Source organism: Dermacentor variabilis, chromosome 7 (assembly GCF_050947875.1).
Source record: "Dermacentor variabilis isolate Ectoservices chromosome 7, ASM5094787v1, whole genome shotgun sequence".
Taxonomy (NCBI): domain Eukaryota; kingdom Metazoa; phylum Arthropoda; class Arachnida; order Ixodida; family Ixodidae; genus Dermacentor; species Dermacentor variabilis.
This window is the reverse complement of record NC_134574.1, coordinates 129,902,997-129,926,516: the sequence shown is the minus strand read 5'-3', so window position 1 is coordinate 129,926,516 and position 23,520 is coordinate 129,902,997. Positions and strand designations below refer to the sequence as shown.

General features: G+C 43.0%; 1 protein-coding gene across 2 annotated transcripts in view; it reads left to right on the top strand.

Annotated features, from left to right (window-relative positions):
- Positions 1–23,520, top strand: part of LOC142587921 (glycogen phosphorylase-like) — a 59,446-nt gene that overhangs the window by 15,844 nt on the left and 20,082 nt on the right. The window contains exons 3-11 of one of the 2 annotated variants that reach the window (XM_075699294.1): positions 203–385; positions 1,371–1,502; positions 2,983–3,094; positions 3,809–3,891; positions 8,184–8,420; positions 12,141–12,287; positions 16,573–16,736; positions 19,927–20,041; positions 22,467–22,568. In XM_075699294.1, coding sequence (XP_075555409.1) covers positions 203–385; positions 1,371–1,502; positions 2,983–3,094; positions 3,809–3,891; positions 8,184–8,420; positions 12,141–12,287; positions 16,573–16,736; positions 19,927–20,041; positions 22,467–22,568 — 1,275 coding nt within the window. Of the gene's footprint in view, positions 1–202; positions 459–1,370; positions 1,503–2,982; positions 3,095–3,808; positions 3,892–8,183; positions 8,421–12,140; positions 12,288–16,572; positions 16,737–19,926; positions 20,042–22,466; positions 22,569–23,520 lie in introns of those variants that run through there. The other variant, XM_075699295.1, reaches the window with a different exon arrangement.

The following is a 23,520-nucleotide window of genomic DNA, read 5'->3' as shown; positions in this document are numbered from 1 at the left end:
TAGCGTGCTGTTCCTTTTGGCCAGCACGTGTTGCCTTGCATGCTGAATTGCATACAGTTAGAACACTGCCCGGGCAGCTCAAGTGCCACGCTAAACTTCGCTATCATTGTCAATGCTTCACCTTTTAGGCAAAACCGCCAACGCTTTTTCGCACACACTTGTGTTGACCATAACTTTGGGCCTTCTCTGTTGGCCTGCGCAGATGGGTCTCGACATTGAGGAACTGGAGGAACTCGAGCAGGATGCCGGGCTGGGCAATGGCGGCCTTGGTCGCCTGGCAGCCTGCTTCCTCGATTCCATGGCCACACTAGGCCTGGCAGCCTACGGATATGGCATCCGCTATGAGTACGGTATCTTCACCCAGGAGATCACCAACGGCGAGCAGGTGGATGGTCTTGGTGATCACAGTTACGCGAGCTTGAATGCTACGCTGGCAGTATAAAATCCTGGAGCACTTGGTATGTGTTTCTAACAGTGCATGTACCTATGCACAGATAGCGCCTGCCATTTGTCAAAAGTGAGAACCGTAAAATGGCTCAAAAGACGTATATGAAAGGATGAAAGACACATGAATGTGCTGACTAGCAACTTCGCTTTTTTTGTTTACACATGCGTATCTACAGAGTGACGAAGACTAGATGTACAGAAGACAAAATAATTATTATGCAAAAAAGAAGTGAGGCGTGCAAACAGGACACAAGAGTAGAGAAGTGGACAACACACTTCTTTTTTGCATAATGAATCCTTACCAACTAGCTCAGCTTTCTTTCGTTCTAAACGAAATAATTAAATGATTTCCTCTTTATTGCTTTCAATACAGGTGCACATTTGAAAATTAGTCAAAGTAGTAAATTATATGAGTAATTATGAAAATTAGACTAACTTCTTAGCCAAAAGAGCCCAACAATTGACTGCAATGAAAGACTTGAAGTGCATCATCCGAGGTGCTTGTAACCATTTCCAGAAATGAAAAGTAGGTGCCAGTAAATTTTGCAGCATAATGAAGTCAGGCCGATTTCACTCAGAAAAGCAAAACTGAAGTACCGAAGAGCACAACTGTCATGTTCTTATTACATGCCCATAAATGATGTTCTGCTTGCGCCTCGCCGTCAGGCGAACATGAAGCAAGCGAGGTAGTGGCGAGATACCTATAGCTGCACGACAGATAGCTATATTTTCCTATGTCCTTTCATATTTTTCATATTTCACATCTCTAGTCTCTACAGCATTGCCTGCTATGTATGAAATGGGAGTATAGTTGGAAGTTGATGTTTGTTTGTCCCCTTGGTTGTATTTTCTGCCCCAAATACATATACACTTATTTCATTGTAGTCATTGCTGTTGTGTTTAACCTGGTTCCCATGTTACAGACTGAAGTGCCAGACGACTGGCTTCGCTTTGGCAACCCATGGGAGAAGGCTCGCCCGGAGTACATGATTCCTGTCAACTTCTACGGCCATGTGGAGAAGACCGACAAGGGCTTCAAATGGGTCGACGCACAGGTCAGTGGCTGCACATTCTGCGTCTAGTCCTGCAGAGGCCTCCGTTGACTCTGACACTCACGTTTGACACACATTGCTTTAAAGGTATACTGTAAAGGCTAAGTTGGCTAAGCAAATGCCAGCTTGAAAAATAACACTTTTGGGATACTAGATCGAAGCATTAGCCTTACCATGAGCAATACTGTATACTACTTTTGGTAAGTCTCCACCCCGTCCTTCTGTTTTGCATCTTGTCTTGTTTGCCAAGCCTCCTCTGATGGTATGGGCATGCTCGCACTGAGAAATTCGATGTATAGAGCAGCCTGGAATCAATTCGGTGCCAATTGGTTCCAGACAGATTTCTGTCATTGCTGCTGCCAGAATCTGTCACCACACACCAATCGAAATGAGAGTTTGTAGAGCAAGCAGCACCCACCATCGCCACTGCCGTTCTCTCTTCTTTGGCAAATGCCTTCTCTGCTATTGATCAGTAACCGAATATGTGCTTGCCAGATGTCCCAGAAGCGTTTCTTCTTCCTCAGGGCTTATCTTCGATATTGACGCAAGAAAAAAAGAAGCACGCTAACTCAACCCACATGGTGAAAGGCGTGGGACGTGTAAGCTGGTGCCCACTCAGTAGATGGTGCTGGCAGTAAAACGCCATGCGTTCTTGTTTTTTTCTTTCGCGGTATCTCAAGAGCTTCAGTGACACAGTAGTCAAGCATTATGAATGACTCGGCATTTCAGCAGCAGGAAATTTCCGGTCGCTGTAGACGCTGAAGAGTGGCTGTTTTGCTATTGTACAAGCATAACTTGCTAACACAAATCAACCCATCACTGTTGAGCCTTGTTATAATGGAGTTGCATCTTACACGAAAATACTTTCGTTTTATGCTATAGTCGTAAGCACAAATTTGTCATGCCCTGATATTGGCGAGAAAAATTTGTATCTACTTCGTTAATCCCATAACTTTTTATATCTGTATATTATATTGAGGTATGACTGTGCTCCTTTATAGTGTGTTTTAGTGTCCCTTTAAGCTTTGGAGTAGTAGTATAGCAGTATTATTTTATTGTATATTGAAGGACAAAAGGGAGACGGTAAGGAAGGGCCACGGGGCATTGTAACTGTCTAACTTCACGGTGGACACCTAAATTGTCCTGTGAAAGGTGAGAAAGTAGAGATATGGGTGATGATAGTTAGAGCAGAAGAGACATTGTAGAGGAAAATAGGAGGACATATGGTGAAAATGGAGGGGCATACCTATACAGATACTGAAAAAGTAAACAAGAGCAAGTAATTCAATGTTTCCATGTAACAAGGCCATAACAAGGCCACGAACTGCGAGCAAATCAAATTTTTACTGCAATAAAGTCCTTATTCACTGAAGTGCTGCACCATGTGGTCTTCCACGCACCTTGGTCTTATTTAGAAACTTTTGGCATAAAACCATGAAATGTGCAGCTTTAATTATGTTTCTGATTACGTGTGCATTTTCAGGTTGTGCTTGCCATGCCCTACGACAGCCCCATTCCCGGGTTTGGCAACAATGTTGTCAACACCATGCGCCTATGGTCATGCAAGTCGCCCATCAAATTCAACCTTCGCTTCTGTAAGTGTTTTGTGTGGACAATCATGTCAGATTATCTTTTTGTAGTTCGTGATATGGGAGTGATATTGTTGGTCTACAGACTCTCTTAGCCGGAACAACTCGGCCTACAAATCAGCTTGAACAACTCAGCCTTATAAACTTCTCATAGCCTGAACAACTCAACCCACTTGAGTTATCTATGTTAAGATCTGTCAGTAATCTGTAATGTGGGTTGCTAATAATGAGTCTTATCCTCCAAATTACCTTGAATCAGTTAATGAGCAATAGAATTGTTATTGCACCTTCACTCTATTGCGCCAGATCACGAAGTACTGAGTAAAAACCATACTACTAGGGTACTATTAGTATAACTAAAATTAGGTCCATGGAAATAAATTATGTTTAATGTTCGAAGTTTTTAATGCTAGAGGTCAGCACTGAGATGTGGCTTGACACAATCCGGAGGGATCTCTGCAGTCATATATAAATTGCAGTTGTTACCGTATTATGCAGCAACAGCATAGTTGTGGTTGCAGCTAAATTGTAGTTTTTGCTGTTCCGAGGGAAACAAAGACAGGACAAAATGTGAAAAAATTTCTGTTATTCAAGGAGGGGGTTTGTGAATGGTGTGTTGCATTGTTCTTTGAGCCACAGGATGGTTTGTGTTGTCAGTTCTTGTTGGCACATTTGGATATGGCGGCACTTTAGACAAGCGCTGCACCTGAATCTGTGCAGTCAACAATGGTGACTACATTCAGGCTGTCCTCGACCGGAACCTGGCAGAGAACATCTCCAGGGTGCTCTACCCCAATGACAATGTGAGTCTAGCAACTTTTTGGGTCAGTCGGCACTTTGAAGCCACAGGAGATAGGCATGAAACCGAATACGGGCACATACATGGACACGTACACACATGCACACTGTTCCGATCGAGGGTTTGAAGTTTAAACTTCAAACCAGGCACAACAACACACACATGCACATGACACTCGCAGATGCACATAGACAATAGACACTCTCGCATATTACTCGCACAAGCACATGACACTCTTGCATGTGACACTCTCACATGCACACCACACTTGTACACACAAACAAGACAGTCACAAGACAGATTGCATACAAACAGGAACAAACACCTTTTCAGTCTTGTGTACACGTACAGGTATGGTTTTGTAACCAACCAGCTATGACAACGGGAGACCTGTTTGTGGTGTCTTAAGCAAAGTTTGAAGCAGTTTTCAGCCATAGTTTGAAGTAGAAGCTTTACCTTTGGGACAATTCTAATTTGACTGTACAGCCGAACCCACTGATTACAATATTGAATTGCCAAGAAAATTCCCTTGTTAAGATTGTATCGCATTAAAAAAAAATTATGGGGCAGACATCGAAACGTTTTAATTAGAGAAAAAGAAGTGCAGTTGAACATACTTTTTACATTACCGGTTTTTAACAATACCGCAGCACCACGAACTTTTGTCTGTGTTCTTTGAAAATAAACCACCTATTGTAGTGTTCCCATGCCTTATTATTCGTTATAGCAATTAAATCTGGACACTGGGTGTCTGCGCCAAAAGGAAAAGGCAAGCTAAATCCTCGAAAAAAAAAAAAACGTGCTGCTGCAGTGGCTCGGGTATCTTATTTTAGAGGGCCCCTCACCAAGCCCCACGGAAAATTTTAGTTACACTCCTAAAGTTCTGAAATGCCATCTAGGGCTTGTTTTACGGAAATAACTTGTAAAATCGGTTTATTATTGTAGGGGATAAAAGAGAAGAAATTGAATGCCCTCTTAGCAGACTGCCAGGAAGTGAGCACGACCGGCAACAGAGAGACTCTCCCTCTGCCTCGAGTAGCGTCCACAAGCGACGTTCCTTCCCTGCCTTCTCCCATGCTAGGGTTGAACGACAGCATCGGGTTCGCGCAACGAGCCCTGCCACCTTTTCTCCTCTTCTTTTCCTTTCTTTGCTGCTTGGAACATTTCCAGTGGCAACAGTGAATTGGAGAAATTTTTGAAGCCACGTGTCGCGGGGAGTGATGCTAGCACTGGAGCTTACGTCGTGGCGTTTGCGCATGTTTCCTTGGCTGTCTGGCTGGGAGCAGAGCTTTCTCGAGAAGGAGGGCACGTGACATTTGGTTTGAAACTCCAGTTGTTCTTGCGGCATGCAGGGCTGCAATACTTTGCAGACAGGGTCGACAGCACGTACAGAATGCACTAGCTGCGCTTGACTGTGCGCAATAGCTAAACCTGGTGAGGGGCCCTTTAAGACAAGGTCTTCTTTGGCGACTTCAGATCAATTTGCGGTTCATGGGATCTGGGTATCTAACCACTTTGTCTCCCAAATTGGACGATTTGAGACCTTTTAGTGCATCTTGGAGAACAAAAAATGTAGTCTTCAAAATGAAGCTTGAAGCGAAAAAGACGCACCAAGTTAGCATGGAGCTATGTACGGAGCAGTAATAATACGGAATTGCTGAAAGAAAGACGAAATGGAATTAGATGCGCTCGTTCAAACTGCACATGCCCAGAACTGAAACCGAAGTGGGGCTTTACCCAACGGAATATTTGGGCCGATCCAGGACTGTGTGGAGTCTAAAAATGTGGCCAATCTTGGAAGGTAGCGCAGTTTAAAAAGTAAAGTAAAGGTTAAGTAAGGGGCTGTATGTATACTCGTGACACATGGGCACTTTAAAGTTTTTTGAATTAAGGGACGTCTACCGAAAAGGTGTTTACACAAAGTGATACTTTACAAAGCAGTATCTCCTTTCTGGTAAGTGGTTCCTTGCAGAAAGAAAGATATTCGAACTGCTTTATTGGTTTAAAGGCTTAGCCTCGTGCGCATCAACAGAAAAGTTGTCGAAATTTTGGTGATAATTTTATCACTCCCAAAGTTCTTTCTTACAGTTAGCATAGGCCCAATTTGTCTCGCAGTGAACTTTTATTGCAGCCATACTTTCAAATGCACGCAACTGGCTCCGTCGCATCGACTTACTCGCCTCGGGCGGCTTTGTCCACATGTTTTTTCTGGCCATCCAGTTTTGTCAACATCTCTTGTTTTGCATTGACCAGATGCAAAATTGTTTATCCTTCTGTCAGTTTCAGTTTAAACAAGGAGCGCCTTCTGCTACTTACTGGAAAACATATAAAGGAGACTGCACCATACTGTGTGTCACCGATGAAACTGCTTTTCATAATGGGTCATTCAGCACAAAGTGCAGGTGTTTATTTCAAAGGACTTTCGTCTGCCCATGTGTCAGGGGTGCAAGAGTAACATGGTACTAAAGCAGGGTAAGTTGGCGTAGTTGAAGGTAAAGCGATTCGGCGGTTGTTGACATAGAAGAAAGAAAAGGTCTGGGGGAGCCTCTCGAAGAAAAAACCACCTAGTACACTAATGCACCCTGGAAGATTGTCTTTCTTCAGTGTCAGCCACTGTTCGCTCACCTTTTTTTCCCCAGGATTTTGCATTTATCGTTTCAGCGCAGACACTCGGTAGCCAGATTTAATAGTTGTGACCAATAACATGGCATGAAAACATCGTAGTAAGCAGTTTGTTTTACCATAGCACACACGAAAGTTCATGGTGTCACAGCTGTTCATTGTTATATGTGATACGTTAAAACCAGTATTGTTATAAGTGTGTTCGACTGTATATGTGATATGTATAAGTACTCTTACTACACTACCACTGAACAGATTTCAATAAAGATTGCTGCATTTATGAGCAAGAGCTGAATTCTACTGACTGTATGAAGGACAATACTGATTTAGGGCCTTCAGTATTTTTCTAAAATCGTCTAAAATTGATAAATTCAAAACAATTGCAACTCTAAGCTTACAAATACGTAACTTAGCACACAAAAAGATAGATTGCAATTTTTGTAAACAGCATCTGTTGGAGCATCTAAAATAGACAAATGGGACAAATTGGTATATGGATTACATGAAATTGTTACAATGTTGATGATGGTTTTGCAAAAGTCCCACTCGTGTATTAGTGGCACATTTCAGGGTGGTTTATAATGCATCAGTTTTGTCTGTTCTAGATGTCTCAATAGGTGCACTTTATAGAATTGTGATATGATTATTACAGATTTGAAGTTGTAAACTCAGCTATTTCTTTTTTTCTTTCTGCTTTTTGTAGATCTTTATAAAAACTCTGATGGACTAAATAAGAAGTTACTCCTACAGTTGGTAGCCTTTAACTTCTTTGAAATTCAACAAATCTCATAAAATTCGGCGAAGTCAATGTCAAGCAAGACGATTTTTCTGTTCCCATTGCTTTAGATAAGATCCCCTGAGGTAAAGCGGCTCCTAAGGAATTCTGACATAGAAATTTTTTTGTCCTGATATTTCGTTTTTTTTTTGGGTAGCTGCTGACTCCGTAATTACAATACCAAGCTTGACCCTTTCAAAATGCACTTCAGGTGCAGCACGACTTCAGACGTGAAAATGGAGACTTCACACCTTCAAAGGCAAAGTCTGATCATGCAGCATCGGAAATTAAAGAGCATGCCCGTAAGCCCAGTGTGGTGATTGTAGGTCATAACAGTGACTGTGTCACTGGAAGCTGCCGAATTGGCCCATCCAACGGTGTGCTTGCCTTGGAACCTGCTGAACCCTCTGGTCCAATTGAGTATTGAATGGACTTGACTTTCGGTATCAAGGTCATTAGTGTGGGTGCGTAAGCTTCTAGTGGTGTCTGGTACCACGCGACCACCATATCGGGCTTTGGCAATGTCAATAGCCTCCTTTTTCACATTCAAAGCCGCACTGCTCTTGGTGTTCATTTAGAACTGGTCACATTAAAAGGTAACATAACCAATTTCTTGTCATGCTCTCAAGGAATTGAGGCTTTGTGGCATGATTACTGGGTTCACAGCTGTCTAATAAACCAAAAAACCAGTCAAATTTTCTGAGTGCTCTTTTGATGAACTCCAAGTGGTCAAAATTAATCCGGGGCTTCCTACTACAGCACCTCTCCTAACCTGTCAATTGCTTTAGGGTATTGAAGTCTGTCGCGTCGTTTTTATTATCGCTCAAAGAATTCAATAGGCCGTACTTTGCTGCATTTCAAGGTGTGAACCTCTCGCCCTAACCTTCTGCCTGCCGCAGGAATTCGAGGGCAAGGAGCTTCGTCTGAAGCAGGAGTACTTCATGGTCGCGGCGACACTGCAGGACATCCTTCGCCGTTACAAATCTTCGAAGTTTGGCCAAACAGAGGCAACGCGCACCCACCTGGACCATTTCCCGGAGAAGGTGGCCATTCAACTCAATGACACGCACCCGGCGCTTGCCATTCCGGAGCTCATTCGCATCTTCATCGACATTGAGGGCCTCAGCTTCGACAAGGTAATTTCTTTTGAAGTGTGATAACAAATCTCTTAGAACACCAAACAGTTGAACTAATTAGTTTGGATTAGAAAAAAGTTAAGCGTGCACACAGACATAAAAAGAGAGAAACAAACACAAATACGTTTTTTGTCAATTTCTGACATGAACAGATATCTCTGGCTGCATAAACTTCCAAGTTGCGCAGGGAAAGTTCTTGCGGGCAAGTTATCAAATAATCTCTTCGATGTAACTCAGTACAGTTGAACCCCATAATAACGAAATCAGCGGGCAAACCAAAAAATTTACTTTCACGGAAATTTTGTTGTGAAATGAGACAGCACAGACAGGGAATTCGCTGCAACACAAAACTGTCTTGTCGAAATTCCATTGGCACACTTTAGTGAGCCTTGCTCGAGGCTGTAGAACCACATTTACGACATCACAAAGTGCGCCCCGTGTGCCGCTGATAACTTTCGGGGATATGATTACTTTTGCAAGATTGTATTTAACTTAGCAGGAAGATTTGACCTATGGGATTATATTCTTGCTTTGTCGCTTTGCGACAAAGCCTCTCCGAGCAACAGCATTCCTCCAATGCTCGGAGCATTTCTCCTGAGGACGCAGTCCTGAGGATGCATTGGTGCCTGTAGACACCGATGCGTCCAGTGCCAAATATGTGAAATCTCACAAAAGTGATCGTATTCATGAAAGCTATCAACCAAGAATATGGCCCCATCCTGCAAACCTACATCCAGCGACTCCGAATCTGCATGTGACGCCTGTTGGGTGGTACCAAAACAGGGGTGCTATCCCAAGCACTGTCAAATTACTTCATATTGTCAAATTTGGTAATGGGGGCATTTTCAGTCGGAGAGGCCGTAGCAGCCCTGTGGGCCTCTCTGAATGGCTCGAAATGCTGCCTTTACAGAATTGATGGTATAATTTGACAATGTCCAGAAAACAGGGTACCAAAGCAGAGGATGCGTATTCTCGTATCTCAATCATGGCCAGAGGCATGGCAGCCGGCACAATAGAATCTGATGTGCATGCACATACTCTCGCGCATTCATGCTACACAATGTGACGACACTTACGTTGGCTTGAATAAATTCATTTCTTATTTATTTTAAATGTACCACCCATTCCTTAGTCGGTGACCGTGTCGCTAGAGGCTGCCGTAGTGGCCCATCCAACGGTGCGCTTGTCTTGAACCTGCTCAACTGTAGTTGTACGTATGTGTCATAGTATGGAACTCGGCATCAACACGCAGCAATCACCTCAAAGCGCTATTTGGCGTTACCACAACATGCACCCCCCAATGTTTAGCCAGTCCCCCATTGTGGGTACGTGCCATGGTAAGGAAATCATTCCGATCAATATGCGACAATCATCAATGAGCTAGTTGGCAATGCCACGACAGGAGTATAGTACGTGAGATTGTGGTCCAGTGGTTAGAGCATTGGGCTGCTGTGCTGGGGGGCCGAAGTTCGATCTCAGCATTGGGTGTGTAATTCAGAAAGAGATCGGCAGCATGTTACACTCCTGTAACACGTGAAGAAGGCATTGGCGTGACCACACGATGGTCCAAAAAGGCTGCGAATCTTCAACCTTTGGTTTGGAGTTCAACCTTTGCTTTGGAGTTAAGCGCACATGGTGGTCGAAATTTCCGGAGTCCTCCACTAAGGCATGCCTCATAATCATATTGTTCTTTTGGCACGTAAAACCCCATAATTACTTAACATTTGGTGTTAATTAAGACAAAGCTAATTAGCTCTTCAGTTGCTAGTTGCCTATGTTGACTTCAAGCTTGCCTCAACCGCATTTCCTAGATTTTCAGAATCGCAAAAAGCATACAGCTGCAAGGTAGATTAACAATTTGCAGTCCTTTAGTGTGTTTTGTCATGTTTAGAAAATGTGGACTCTATGCGAAGACATTCATCCACATGGGATAATCAAGTGCCCCTTCAATTTTTTTTTCTTTTTTTTTTTTTTTAAGTGGGAGCTATTGAACACGGCAACGGCAGTGCCTATCCACCCAACCCGCAGCCACGGTCAGGAAAGTCGGGGAGCGTTCGCAAAATAAAGCCTCAATTTAAAAGCACCCTATCGTGTGCCATGCTTTGGGTGCACATTACAGGAACACTAAAGAGAAAATAAACTTGAACTGTACCTCTAAATTACCCTTTTATGATCCTAAAGAAGCCACACGAGACTGGTACAAATGAGACTGGTGGCGACACCACATTAATGTTCTCACGCCAGCTTGCTCTGACATCGTGCGTTCGACAGCATCTGCTTGAGCCCAGTTAATTTTCTATTCTAAATTCTATTCTAGTAGAGCCAAGGAATGAACTTGGCAAGTTTCCAAAGCTCTTACAGAGCCACCATAGCAAAAACACGGAAAAATACCTTGAAATCTGTGACGTCTTCCTGATGTACCAGCACGGGGTTTCGGCATGAAATTCAAAAAACGAACCATTGACCTTCCTTTTATTTTTTTAATGATCAACCTGTTCTGTGAAATTAGTGAGAGTATAGTTTAGAAAGCATGCATTATTGGTCTAAACTTATTTAGTGTCTCTCTTTAGTGGAGGGGACTTAACTTTTTCTGTATCTCAGTAAATGAAAATTGTGTCAAACTTCCCAGAAATTTTTCAGTAATGCATAGCACAGGCAGCCATATTGCCAGTGCAAGTGTTCGAGCAGCTGCAATAAAGGAAACACACAATTCCACTAACATTGATAAGCATTGCCACTTAGTGTCAGAAAGCGCAACCAGAAGCAAGCTGATGGATATACTAGTTCGCACTGTGAGGTACCGAACAAAAAGATATCGTTGACCACAGGATCACCACCCGTGACTATATTTAGCTTTTTCGGTGCTCCGAGCTAAACTGCTCAGAAAGTTGGCACTGCATTATGCAAAAAGCACTAGATCTAGGCAATAGGCCCTTGAAGACTCCCTGTCATGCTGTTTTCACCACATAGCCCACCTATCATCACGCAGCTTGCTATTCAAAGAATGTATCGCAAGGAAATTGCATGCATTGAACAGCATGTAAAAATAGGTGCTCGCTGTATAAAAGGCTGTTTAATAATAATTGGAGAGGGTAGCCGAGTGAAAGGCTTGGCAAGCTAGTGCATGTTTAGTATATGAGAGATTGAAGAAAGACAGAAAAAGAAACATACAGATGTCTACCTGCACACAAACTTGAAAATGTAGTCAACAGTGAGCAATAGGACATTACCAAAGTGCCAAGCAGAGCTTCATGGCACCGTTGGTAAATAAAAAAATTATCCATCCCTATCTCCTTGGTAGTAGCAGTACACACCCTGCTTGACAATATCGAAGAAATATAAACAGCAATGGATAGCATAGAGCCATGTGTAATGAATTTTTCACTGCGAACTGTAATATCATATCTTTTTCTTCACTGCTGTATATTTCCTTATGATGACCATACTCATTGTGGGCTTGGCTACATTGGTAGAAAAGGCTGTGATAATGTTTGCCAGTGGTTGAGCGAGTGTTACAAAAAACCTGGCCGTAAAAATTTGGAGTTCTGCTCACTGACAGACAGAGGTGCACTGAAAATCTGGAGGACTATGTTGAAAACAGTTTTCATTTCCTGAGATTTGGCTCAATTAAATTTCATGCCGAGAGCACAAGCAATTTCTTATTCTTGCGCACAGGGTTTTTTCACTCGTTCATGTTCTTTCTGCTTTTCTTTTTTCTAGGCTCTGGAACTGACGACTAAGACATGTGCCTACACGAACCACACGGTGTTGCCAGAGGCCCTGGAGCGCTGGTCATGCTCCATGCTGCAGAACATGCTTCCGCGCCACCTGCAGATCATTTTCGACATCAACGCACATTTCCTTGGCGTAAGTCTCGTGCAGTCGAACCTCAATGTAACAAGGTCGTACTTGCAGCGGGAAACTTTGTCAAATCATGAATTTCGTTCAGTCAGTGTTTCTGTGTCTCGGCAGTAGCAATTACCTCAAGGGTTCCTTGAACAGCCGTGGCAGATGCCAAGTGGTCAGGGAGCATCTATACCATTAACAAAATTGGGCAAGAACCGTCACAGTGGATAAGCGACTATGGCATTCTGCTGATAAGGTCCTGGGTTCAATTCCAAGCCACGATAACTGCGTTCCGAGGGGGTATGCAATGACACTCGTGTAGTGTGCTTTGAGAGCACATTAATATAATCCTGGGTGGTCTTAATTAATCTTGGGCCATGAAGTGCGGCATCCTTATTAGCCCACCGTGCAATTTTGAAATGCAGTAATGTCTTTCTTTATTTTTTATTATTTATTTTAGTTACATATACTGCAGCCCAATATAGGGCTATAGCAGGAGTGGGAACATTATACATTACTATACATTACGCATTAAAAGCACACATAAACACAAAAAAGATGAATGATCAAAAAGAAGCGCTTTACGTGTTAGCGAAGTGCTTACTAGTGGTAGCTATGAAATCTTTTAGTGATAGTGAACGAATGTTACCGGGTAGAGAATTCCAAAGCTCTATTGTACGTGCAAAAAACTGCATTTGAATGTGTTAGTACGGGTATAAATAGGTGTTACGTTGAAGGCATGGGGGCTACAGGTACAGCTTGCATGAGTAAATGTGATATATTTACAATCAGAAAGACTAGAGGTGGAGTTATTAATTGCATATAAAAGTTTTAACACATCAATGTGATAACGTGAAAGTAGTGGCTCAACGTTCAACGATTGTTGAGCGTGTGTTGGTGAGAAAGTGCGGCTAAAATTATGGCAAATTAAATGGGTAGATTTTTGTTGAACGTTATTGAGCGGGCTTATTTTGCATTGTTTGTAGGGGAACCAAACAACAGATGCATACTCTAGAACAGGGCGAATTAGTGTTTTATATAAGCGCAGTTTTGTATCGCGGTGAGTCTTAGCCAGAGTGCGGTGCAAATAACAATTTCTTTTAGGGCTTTCCCGTTTACAGATTCAATATGTTTAGACCATGAAAAATGTTTGGGTAAAATTACACCTAGGTATTTATACTGAGGCACTCTATTAAGTTGGATGCCATCCAGAGAATAATCGAATGAGAGGGGGCTCTGTCTATTGGACAATGACATCATGACTGTTTTACTACAGTTGATGTTCATTTGCCACGTTTTGCACCAAGCGCAGAAATACATAAGGGATTGAGAAAGACGGCGGTGGTCATCAATGGAATTAATAAATTCATATACTATGCAGTCATCTGCATAAAGTATCATTTTAGTTGAGGTCCTGCGAGGTAAATCATTAATGTATATCAGAAATAATAAAGGGCCTAAAACGGATCCCTGAGGAACGCCTGAGGTTACGTCGACAGGAGTTGAGTCAACTGAGTTAAAGGAAACAAACTGTGATCGATAATCCAAGAAACAGTTGAGACAGGGATTATTGAATATGGCATTTAATTTAACCAGTAGTTTAGAATGAATCACATAGTCAAAAGCTTAAAAGAAGTCAATAAAAATGGCATCCACTTGATTACCTATGTCTAGGTTAGAAACGCTATCATGAACAAAATCGACTACTTGCTTTACAGTGCTATAACCACAATGAAAACAATTCTGGGCAGATGTTAGAACATCATTAGAGTTAAGGAATTCGATTATGTGTTTGTGAATATTGTGCTGTAACATCTTGTATGACTGGGGTGTGAGAGATATCGGCCTGTAATTAGAGAGAAGTTGTTTATCACCTGATTTATACAAAGGCAGGACTTTGGCTGTTTTCCATTCAGTTGGTACTTCACCAGGGTCTAAGGATTTCTGGCAGATTACAGTAAGGTACTCAGCTCTCCATAGGGAGTATTTTACAAGTAAATAATTTGGGATACCATCTGAACCTGTACACTTTTTAGTGTCGAGATTCAAGATTAGGTTTAAGACACCATGAGAACTTATTACGATATCACCTAATTTATTAGTTTGTGCATCATAACTAAACTTTGGAACTACATGGTTATCGAGGGTGAAAACAGACTGGAAGTACGAGATAAAAGCATTTGAAACTACAGTGGGGTTGTTAATAATAGCGGCGTTAATCTTAAAAGACGTTCTGCACATTGCACTAGGTAAAATTGATGTCCAGAACCTACAAGGATTTGCTTTAAGTAGTAGAGGGAGCTGCACTGAAAAATAGAGATCTTTAGCATTTTTAGTACGAGTACGAAGTTCCTCCTTGGCTTTTTCAAAAGGAACACAAAGTGCAGGATTAGAATGCTGTGATTTACGTAGTCCACCGACACGGCGTGACAGGTGCAGGATATCCTGGTTAATCCTAAGCAGCTTATTATTATTATTTTTTTTTAATAGAATGTAGTTATTGATACAAGTTTTCACTAATGACTCAAAACAATCAACAAGACTGTCAACATGACATTCGGTACTGAGTGACAAAATATGGTCAAAGTTATCTGCCAGAGTATCAGTGATAGACATATCGTCAGCCTTGTAAAATCAAGAAATGTGGTATAGCTAAAGCACTCGTGTGGGATAGGACAGTTAATGTATACGAGAACTGTGTTATGATCCGAGGTTCCTTCCAGGATATCATAGTTAAAACCTAAATGAGCAAGGCTTTCACTGATAAACACTAAGTCAAGTATGGAGTTCTGCGGCATGTTCTTATCAACTAATTGTATCAGGTTATGGGACAAAGAAAACCTAATTAAGTCTCTACAAATAGAGGCACTAATGGCAGAATTTGTAAGGGAAGGCCATTGAATGCCGGGAACATTAAAGTCACCAAGAATGATTAAGTTGGAACTGTCGAGGCTATGGTCATGTATAAAATGTGAAATATTATCGAAAGCGTCACTAGGGCTATGGGGGGGGGGGGGGTGCGATAAAGACCACAAGTTGTTAAATTCTGCATATGCAATAGTAACTTGCACCAAACCGATTATACATTGGGAGGACCTGGTAGAACCGTAAAGTTAAAAGCTGAACGCAAAAGCAAAGTAACACCACTGCCTTTCTTATTCTGACGGTCATTGCGGACAGCAATGTAATCAGGAGGTGTGAATTCTGTGTCGTGGATATCTTTATGAAGCCATGTTTCTGTGATGCATATAACATGAGGAGAACATGAAGAAACTGGCGAAATAAATTGTGGAAATTTGTTAGTTATGCTTCTGGCATTAACATTCAAAAGTGCAAGATCTGTGGCAGAGTGATGAGATTGTCAACCTGATGATAAAACATTAAGAACACAAAGAAAATGGCGAAATAATTAATGGAAATTTGTTAGTTATGCTTCTGGCATTGACATTCAAAAGCGCAAGATCTGTGGCAGAGGGATGAGATTGTCAAGCTGATGATGAAACATTTGGAACTCTTGCGCTAGAATCAAAACCAGGAGCTTATTACTAAACTATTTGCGGCACCATCCCAGTTGTAACAAATGTTATCTATAAATAAATGATCGAACCTCATTTTAATAACCGAGCCATTTAACAACCGAACCAAGGCAGGGCGAAGTCGACTTCGCCCTGCCTTCTGCTAGACGCCTGGTTAGCTCAGATGGTAGAGCGGCTGCCCCGGAAAGGCGGTGGTCCCGGGTTCGAGTCCCGGACCAGGACGAATTTTTCTTCAACTATGAGGCTTTTCTTTCGAGGAACCGGTATGGGTTTCCTTTGTAGCAATCGCTAAGAACGGGTGGATGTCTGATTTTCCCTTTATTCATTACTTCTCTCCACCTTGCGGGTTTCCGCAGAACTACTACGTCAATTGGTCAAATACTGCCAAAATAATGAACGGTGTGTTCTGGCGTTTTTACTCCAGCTTGTTTAATTCGACCCGCCGGATAATTCGATCAACTTCGTCGGCCCCATCAGGGTTGACTTAACGGAAGTCGACTGTTACTAATATATGCCTATAACAAATATTGGATATAATGAAGGCATTTTCATTTCCAATGCAACTTTGTTATAGCAAAGTTCGACTGTGCATGGTTTATACGGCAGCATAGACAATGCAGCGTTACTGTGTGGTTGACTTCACCAGACAGTGGATGCTTTTGCCTACATTACCACTGTTTGCATACCCTTTTGTCTGGTGTACTGATCTAACTGTTATTATAAACTGGGTCCACCATAAACCGGTCAATTTGCAAGTGTGCTTGTTCCAGGAGGTTAGCAAGAAATACCCCGGGGACCACGACCGAATGCGGCGTATGTCGCTGGTCGAGGAAGAAGGCGAGAAGCGCATCAACATGGCTCACCTGGCAATTGTGGGCTCGCACAAGATCAACGGTGTGGCACGGATCCACTCCGAGATTCTCAAGAAGGGCCTGTGAGTATACATGCGCGAACTGCGGTTTGATGACAAAGCTGTCTGCTTTCGCACAAATTAAGATGAGCCAGAACTATGCCTGTCATCACGCTACTTCTGAACAACCTTTGTTAGTCGAGCCAATAGGCACTATGCAACTAATATATACAATCTAGCCCACTTAATTATGACAATATTTAAATGCCAAGAAAATCCAATTTTTATAACCGGGTTGCATGAAGAAAGCACAGGGAAAAACGTGCATTATAATTAAACAAAACAAACAAAGTACAGTTGAACCCACTTCTGGCATTACAATTAAGTTTTAACAATACTCGTACAACAATGAGCAGCCCCAACAATGTGAACTTCTGCATGCGTTACATGGCAAAATGGACCGCCTACTACAATGTTCCAATGCTGCACTACTGGCTATAAGAATTAAATCTGGCTACTAGGTGTTTGCACCAAAAGGAAACAAAAACGAAATCCAGAAAGAGAAAAAAAAACATGCGAGCCTCCGCGTTCACCTGTGTGCCACATGCCTTTACCACACCCGCCCTTGCGCTGCGCAACATGCCTTCAGTGCATCGCCCTCTCACACCTCTCTCCCACCCATCCGATACACAAGTTGACATTGTCAATGTTGGAGGGGCGAAAGAAAAACTGAAGAAACCTGCAAGGTTGGTGATGCGACTAAGGCATGCCATGAGGGGTGTGGTGGTGGTGGTGGAGGTGGCAAAGCAAAAGTATGAGGCGTGTTAGTGGATGCGACAACTTGCATTTTAAACATTTGTTTTCAAGAATTTCGTGTTCTTTTTTTTTTCTTTCGGTGCAAACACCCAGAAGCCAGATTTAATTATGACCCACAACGTGGCATGGGAGCATTGTAGTAAGTGGTTCGTTTTGACTTGGAACACGTACAAAAGTTGATGGTGCTTTGTATGCTCATTGTTATATCCGATATATTGTTGACACCGGTATTGTTATAAGTAGGTTTGGTTGTGTACTCTATATATCCATTGTTATGCAAAGAATGACATGCAAAACCATAATTCGAGATGCTATGTGTTGTTATTTTCTGACTCATTGAATGCGGCAGGGAAAATGCAATGCTCTGTAAAGTGTGCTGTTAGTCACGTGCCCACACCTTCTGCACATATGACAGAAGTGCACAGCACAGACCTGTAGCGACCCGCCGTGGTTGCTCAGTGGCTATGGCGTTGGGCTGCTGAGCACGAGGTCGCGGGATCGAATCCCGGCCACGGCGGCCGCATTTCGGTGGGGGCGAAATGTGAAAACACCCGTGTGCTTAGATTTAGGTGCACGTTAAAGAACCCCAGGTGGTCAAAATTTCCGGAGTCCTCCACTACGGCGTGCCTCATAATCAGAAAGTGGTTTTGGCACGTAAAACCCCAAATATTATTATTATTATTAGACCTGCAGCGCCACTTGAACACAACGACCACCTGCAGCTGTTGGGGACACCACTCTTATTGTAGAACACTACCTCTGCACTCGGTGCCCTGTAGCTGCCTGGCAGTAATTTGAAGTAGATTTGTTGGTTAATTACAATGGTCAGTAATGTTTTATGGTGCTGCTGAGGTACGTTTTTGCATTTTGTTCTGAGTATCTGTAGTTTGTTTCTGTCATTTTCAGTGCAAAAACACTCGATCATTTCATCGTCGTCGTCGTCGTCATCATCATCATCATCATCATCATCATCATCAGCCTGGTTACGCTCGCTGCAGGGCAAAGGCCTCTCCCATACTTCTCCAACAACCCCGGTCATGTACTAATTGTGGCCATGCCGTCCCTGCAAACTTCTTAATTTCATCCACCCACCTAACTTTCTGCCGCCCCCTGCTACGCTTCCCTTCCCTTGGGATCCAGTCTGTAACCCTTAATGACCATCGGTTATCTTCCCTCCTCATTACATGTCCTGCCCATGCCCATTTCTTTTTCTTGATTTCAACTAAGATGTCATTAACTCGCGTTTGTTCCCTCACCCAATCTGCTCTTTTCTTATCCCGATCATTTATGGAGCTTTTTTTTCTAGATATTTATTTTACGTGCTGTGTTGACTGGTTATCCTCTGATGAATGTACACTATGTTGGCTCTGCCAGTGAAGAAAAACATTTCATGGAGCTTTCTTGTGCAAATTTGCAAACAAGCAGTTTCACTTCCACTGCTAACGTTTTCTGCAACCTGTACTGTACAAAACACCGAGGCTCGCTGCTACGTATTGCTGTCACTGATCTAGTTGTGTCATGCACACTGTCATCCATGTTGAAGTTCAGGGTGCAGAATAATGAAACACAAGCCTCACATTTATGTGTTCATGAGTAAATCCTTTTGAGTGACTCCATTCGAAAAGCTTGCAAGCCTTGCAGCGAGATAGCAGGGTGTGAATGTGTGTGGGCGACCGCACTGACAGGCAGTGTTATATTTGGGCAGTGGGGAGAGGAGGTGCCAGCAAAAGGGGTTATCTCTGCCCCCCCGGTCTTAGGGTGCATTCCACTTCTGGCCAGCATTGGAGACGGTGTTTTAACAGCTGAAATGACAGCTTCGAACCTAAGTAGGTGGACACATACAGCATACATATCTGAGTCTTGATTTCGATCATGTCGCATCAACAAGAAAAAGCTAAGTGACATGCATATTATTGCTGTATTTTAACTTTCTTGGTGTCCAAACCTATGAAAACAAAACATAGCCTGCATTGAACACTTGAGAAACCATTACTGCATTGTCTTGTGCGAAGGCCACCTCCCCTTCTAGTTTCCAAGCTGTCTGCTCAGCTGCTGTCTTTTCTGGACAGCAAGGAAGTCTACATCGCTTTTGAGTTGGTTGCTGTCTTCACGAGGCTGCCTTTTTTGCCAGCTTTGTCAAAATTGGTTCGAGACTTGAGATGGCTGCTGTCTGCTTAGCCATCTATTTAGCTGTCTACGGTGAGTATTGGAACACTGCCTTAGTGAGTGTTACTGCATGCCTGCAGTGAGGAGCATCGGCTGATCGGCTGGGACTGTATCATGTGTGATTTCCATTTCCTTTGATCCGATTCACTTTTCATCATCTTTCGCACAAAATGGCTGATGCCAGCAATAGTTGGCGCTCAGCATTATGCTCGCCAATGACAAAGGATGGAAGGGATGGCAAAACATTGAAAGCGTTGTTAAGAAATGCATCCCCTATTGCTGGCAACTGCAGGTTCAAGGACTTCTACGAGATGTACCCCGAGCGTTTCCTGAACAAGACCAATGGCATTACTCCCCGCCGGTGGCTCCTGCTCTGCAACCCTAGTCTGGCCGATCTCATTGCCGATGTGAGCCTCGCCCTTTGCAGCCACATTGTGGCAGTCTTTTTCTAGGAGTGGTTGTGGTATGTATTATGTCATTTGATGCGCAACTACAGTCGCCACCCGATAATTCCGACATGCTTGACTATTCGAACAGCTCCAACGACCGACATTTTGGATGCCTTGCAGTGCACGGTGTGATAATTCGGACTCAAATTGCACGACTGCATGCTAATTTGGCCACCGAGATGAGCAGAAATTGTTATAACTTGGTTTTGATGCATCATTGGCAGTAGTCACTGACCATTCCCAAACTGCAGGACAAGCCAAGGCAAAACGCGAAGTTGTAAAGGCTACGTGCACAATTTGTCATGCGAGTTTCGTTCACATAAACAGTGGTTGTTTACGTGTTGCATCGCAACACGGTTCCAAGCGAATTCTTCAAGCAATGCCAAGTGGTGCCAAGTCAGCCCTTGACGTCTGCATGAAGGAAATGCCGAACAGTGACTGTTCCAAAGAAATACATGATCAGTCAGCTATTATAGTGCTGTCAACTTTTGTTATGTTGCCATGGGAAGAAGATCTGGTGGATGCATTGACTGTACTACTTTCATCTCTCTATAATGACAGCATGACAGTGGTTGAGATAAAGGCCTCGATTTTTTAGCAATGCTTTCCGCTTAATTCTGAGTCACTCTTATGGTCTGCCATATTCCGGCCTAGTGGTATAGCTGCAGCAGTGGCCTAGCGGTAGAGCACCAGTCTCGTATGCCGGGGGCAACGAGCTCAAATCCCGGTGCCGTTGGAAACACACCAGTCTTTTTTCTAATGTTAGAGATGTTTCCTGGCCTGGCGCTCGGCTCTTTTGGGTGGGTTCACATCTCAAAAGAGGGCCCAACAGAGGTTTACGAGTTCTCCCTAGGCGCCTCTTGTCCAACCACAGATGACTTTGTTGAAGAGCATCTGCCAGGGCTGTGGGAACCACCGGGTCCCAACCGGTAAAATAGGTACAAGCACACTCCCAGCCTGGTGCTCGGCTGGGCATTATGGGACCTCAACGCTTGGAAAGGAGTGTTTGTCTCAAATCCGAAGGCGTCCCCACCTCAATAGGTGCATTCGGGGTGCCACATGGGAAATGGCTGCCATGTGAGTGTCACTTTTTTGGTTTTTTAAGGCTCATGAGGGTTTCGACAGAAATTTAGGGTGCAGGTTCCTTTCCCAAGCGTACCACCCCTGAAAAGAGCAGAACAGCAGGTGGGGTATACTTGTGCCCATTTAAACCTGTGGGTGCCTGGCAGCGGTGGGAATCGAACCCATTCCCACCCGCAGCTGAGGCGGGCACTCTACCATGTGGCCGGCTGATCCTGTTGACATGCGCAAAGCATTGTTCTGACCACTGACTGATAAAGCGTGAAAAGGGATAGCATAAAAAATGGCATCACTTCAAAATTGTGGCGACGGACTGTCTAGGACAAAGGCAAGCGTATATGTGTGTAACAACGCATTGACAAATTTGGACTGTATTCTCGATCACATGCAAAGATACTTTCACTTTGCAGTATTTCACATGATTAGCACCAGACGCATCGATGGTAGACAACATTCGTCACTGTAAAAAGACGGGATGCTTGGCCCTGTACCAAGAATGCCATCACTCGTAGAGGCTGACGCGTCTTGCACTAGTCATGTGAGACTGAAGGTACTGTACACCTGAAAGTGATGATCCAAGACTATGGTACGCCTTTTCTTGTGGCTTGTGGAATAACATCACTTATTTTCTGGCAAGTTCACTATTTGAGACTCCCGATTATTCGGAGTGTTTGGCTGTCACCGTCAAGTCCGAATTATCGGTCGGCTACTGTATATCAGGGATGCATGAAATGCGAGCAGTGCAGTTAAATGTAAATGCAATATTGTGGATGAATTTTATACAGTGGCCTAGGTTTCTTTCTTTTGAAAAGGACAATGTACATTGTGTAACCATCACTATTCGGGCCTTGAAGTTTTGTTATTGTTGTAATCTGAATGTAGGCATATAAAATGTTGTCATACAGTCATACCTCATATAAAAAACACAAATGTAACAAATTATCATAGATACTAATAATGTAAATATAGATTTCTTTTTTCCAATATCAGCATGCAATAAATATGTGCTTATAATGATTGTCAGGGGCAACGAAAGTATTTTTGTATGAAATGTTATTTCATGTTTCGTGGTTTATCACTTCCAGCAGCTGCTCATTAGATAAGTTGACAACTAGAGTGCCATCGCTCCAAGGAGGCGTTTTGCCGGATGCCACATCATACAAAAGTTAAAGCACCTCCGCAAGCAATCATTCAAGAATACAGCCCCATTTACAATTCATTCAAGATGTTTGACCTGAAACTGACTCAGTGTGCCTATCAGCTCTGGGCCTGAAGTTGTCGACTTCCTATCTGTTGTTCCCAGAAAATTGGCGAGGACTGGATCGTGCACCTGGAGCAGCTGACCAAGCTGAAGCCTCTGGTCAACGACAAGGCATTCCTGCGAGACTTGCAGAAAGTGAAGCAGGTCAGTGCTCCTTGAGAAAAGAAAAGGAAAGAAAAGGACAACTGCTTTAGGAAAATCGTGCATATGACTTTTAGCATGTCCTTTGAAAGACGAGAGTATGAAATGCCACTTTTGTGAATTCATACCCGAGACACTGTCTTACATACCCCTACAGTCTGTGGGTCAGCATACAGCCATAATGTTAACCCCTTCAAGTGCTGTGTGCACATTTGTGCATGCCAAGGTAGTGCATCAAAATGAAACAAGAACTACAGAATTTAGCAATGTTTGAAACATGCTGCCTACATCTTGAGACACTTCTTATTGGACATTTCCTGCAAGATTGATAAATATTTGCAAAGTGTTTTGGAGAAAGGAGCTGGAAGGTAAACGTCTGGATGTTGTTTAATCTGACTTGCGGTACAGTTGCATTGTGGGCTCACTTCTTTCGTTGTTTCTGAACATTTTACATGAGGGATATTTTTTTCAAATGGCTGGATGGGTGTCTTCCAAGTATGACGAGCATGTAATATTTGACGTTTTCATATCTGGCATTCCTGTTAAACAGTTCGCACACTGAGTTCACGTTTCGTAAACTTTACTAACTAAACTTGCTGAAAAAAAATAAAGGTTAGTCACCTGCTCTGCTGCAGTACGCTTTTAATGATTCTGAAGATGCAAGAAAAGTGGTAAAGCAAAATTTTTGTTGACAGAAATTATTTACACCTTAAATTAATGGTTGGCGGCCACAAATTTTTTGGCCATTTAACGAGCCTAGTTTTGGGCAGCGTAGATTTAGAGCAGGCTCTGTGGAAAATTTTACCTTTGAAATACTAGTGAAAACTTTATGGAAACCTTCCACTAAATGCATGTTTTGATGCGAAACCTGAAAACAATGATTAGAGTTGGCCGTGAGTGATGCAAAAAACCCGGAATGTTGACAACCAGTTTGGCTTCTTGGCAAGGACCTTCG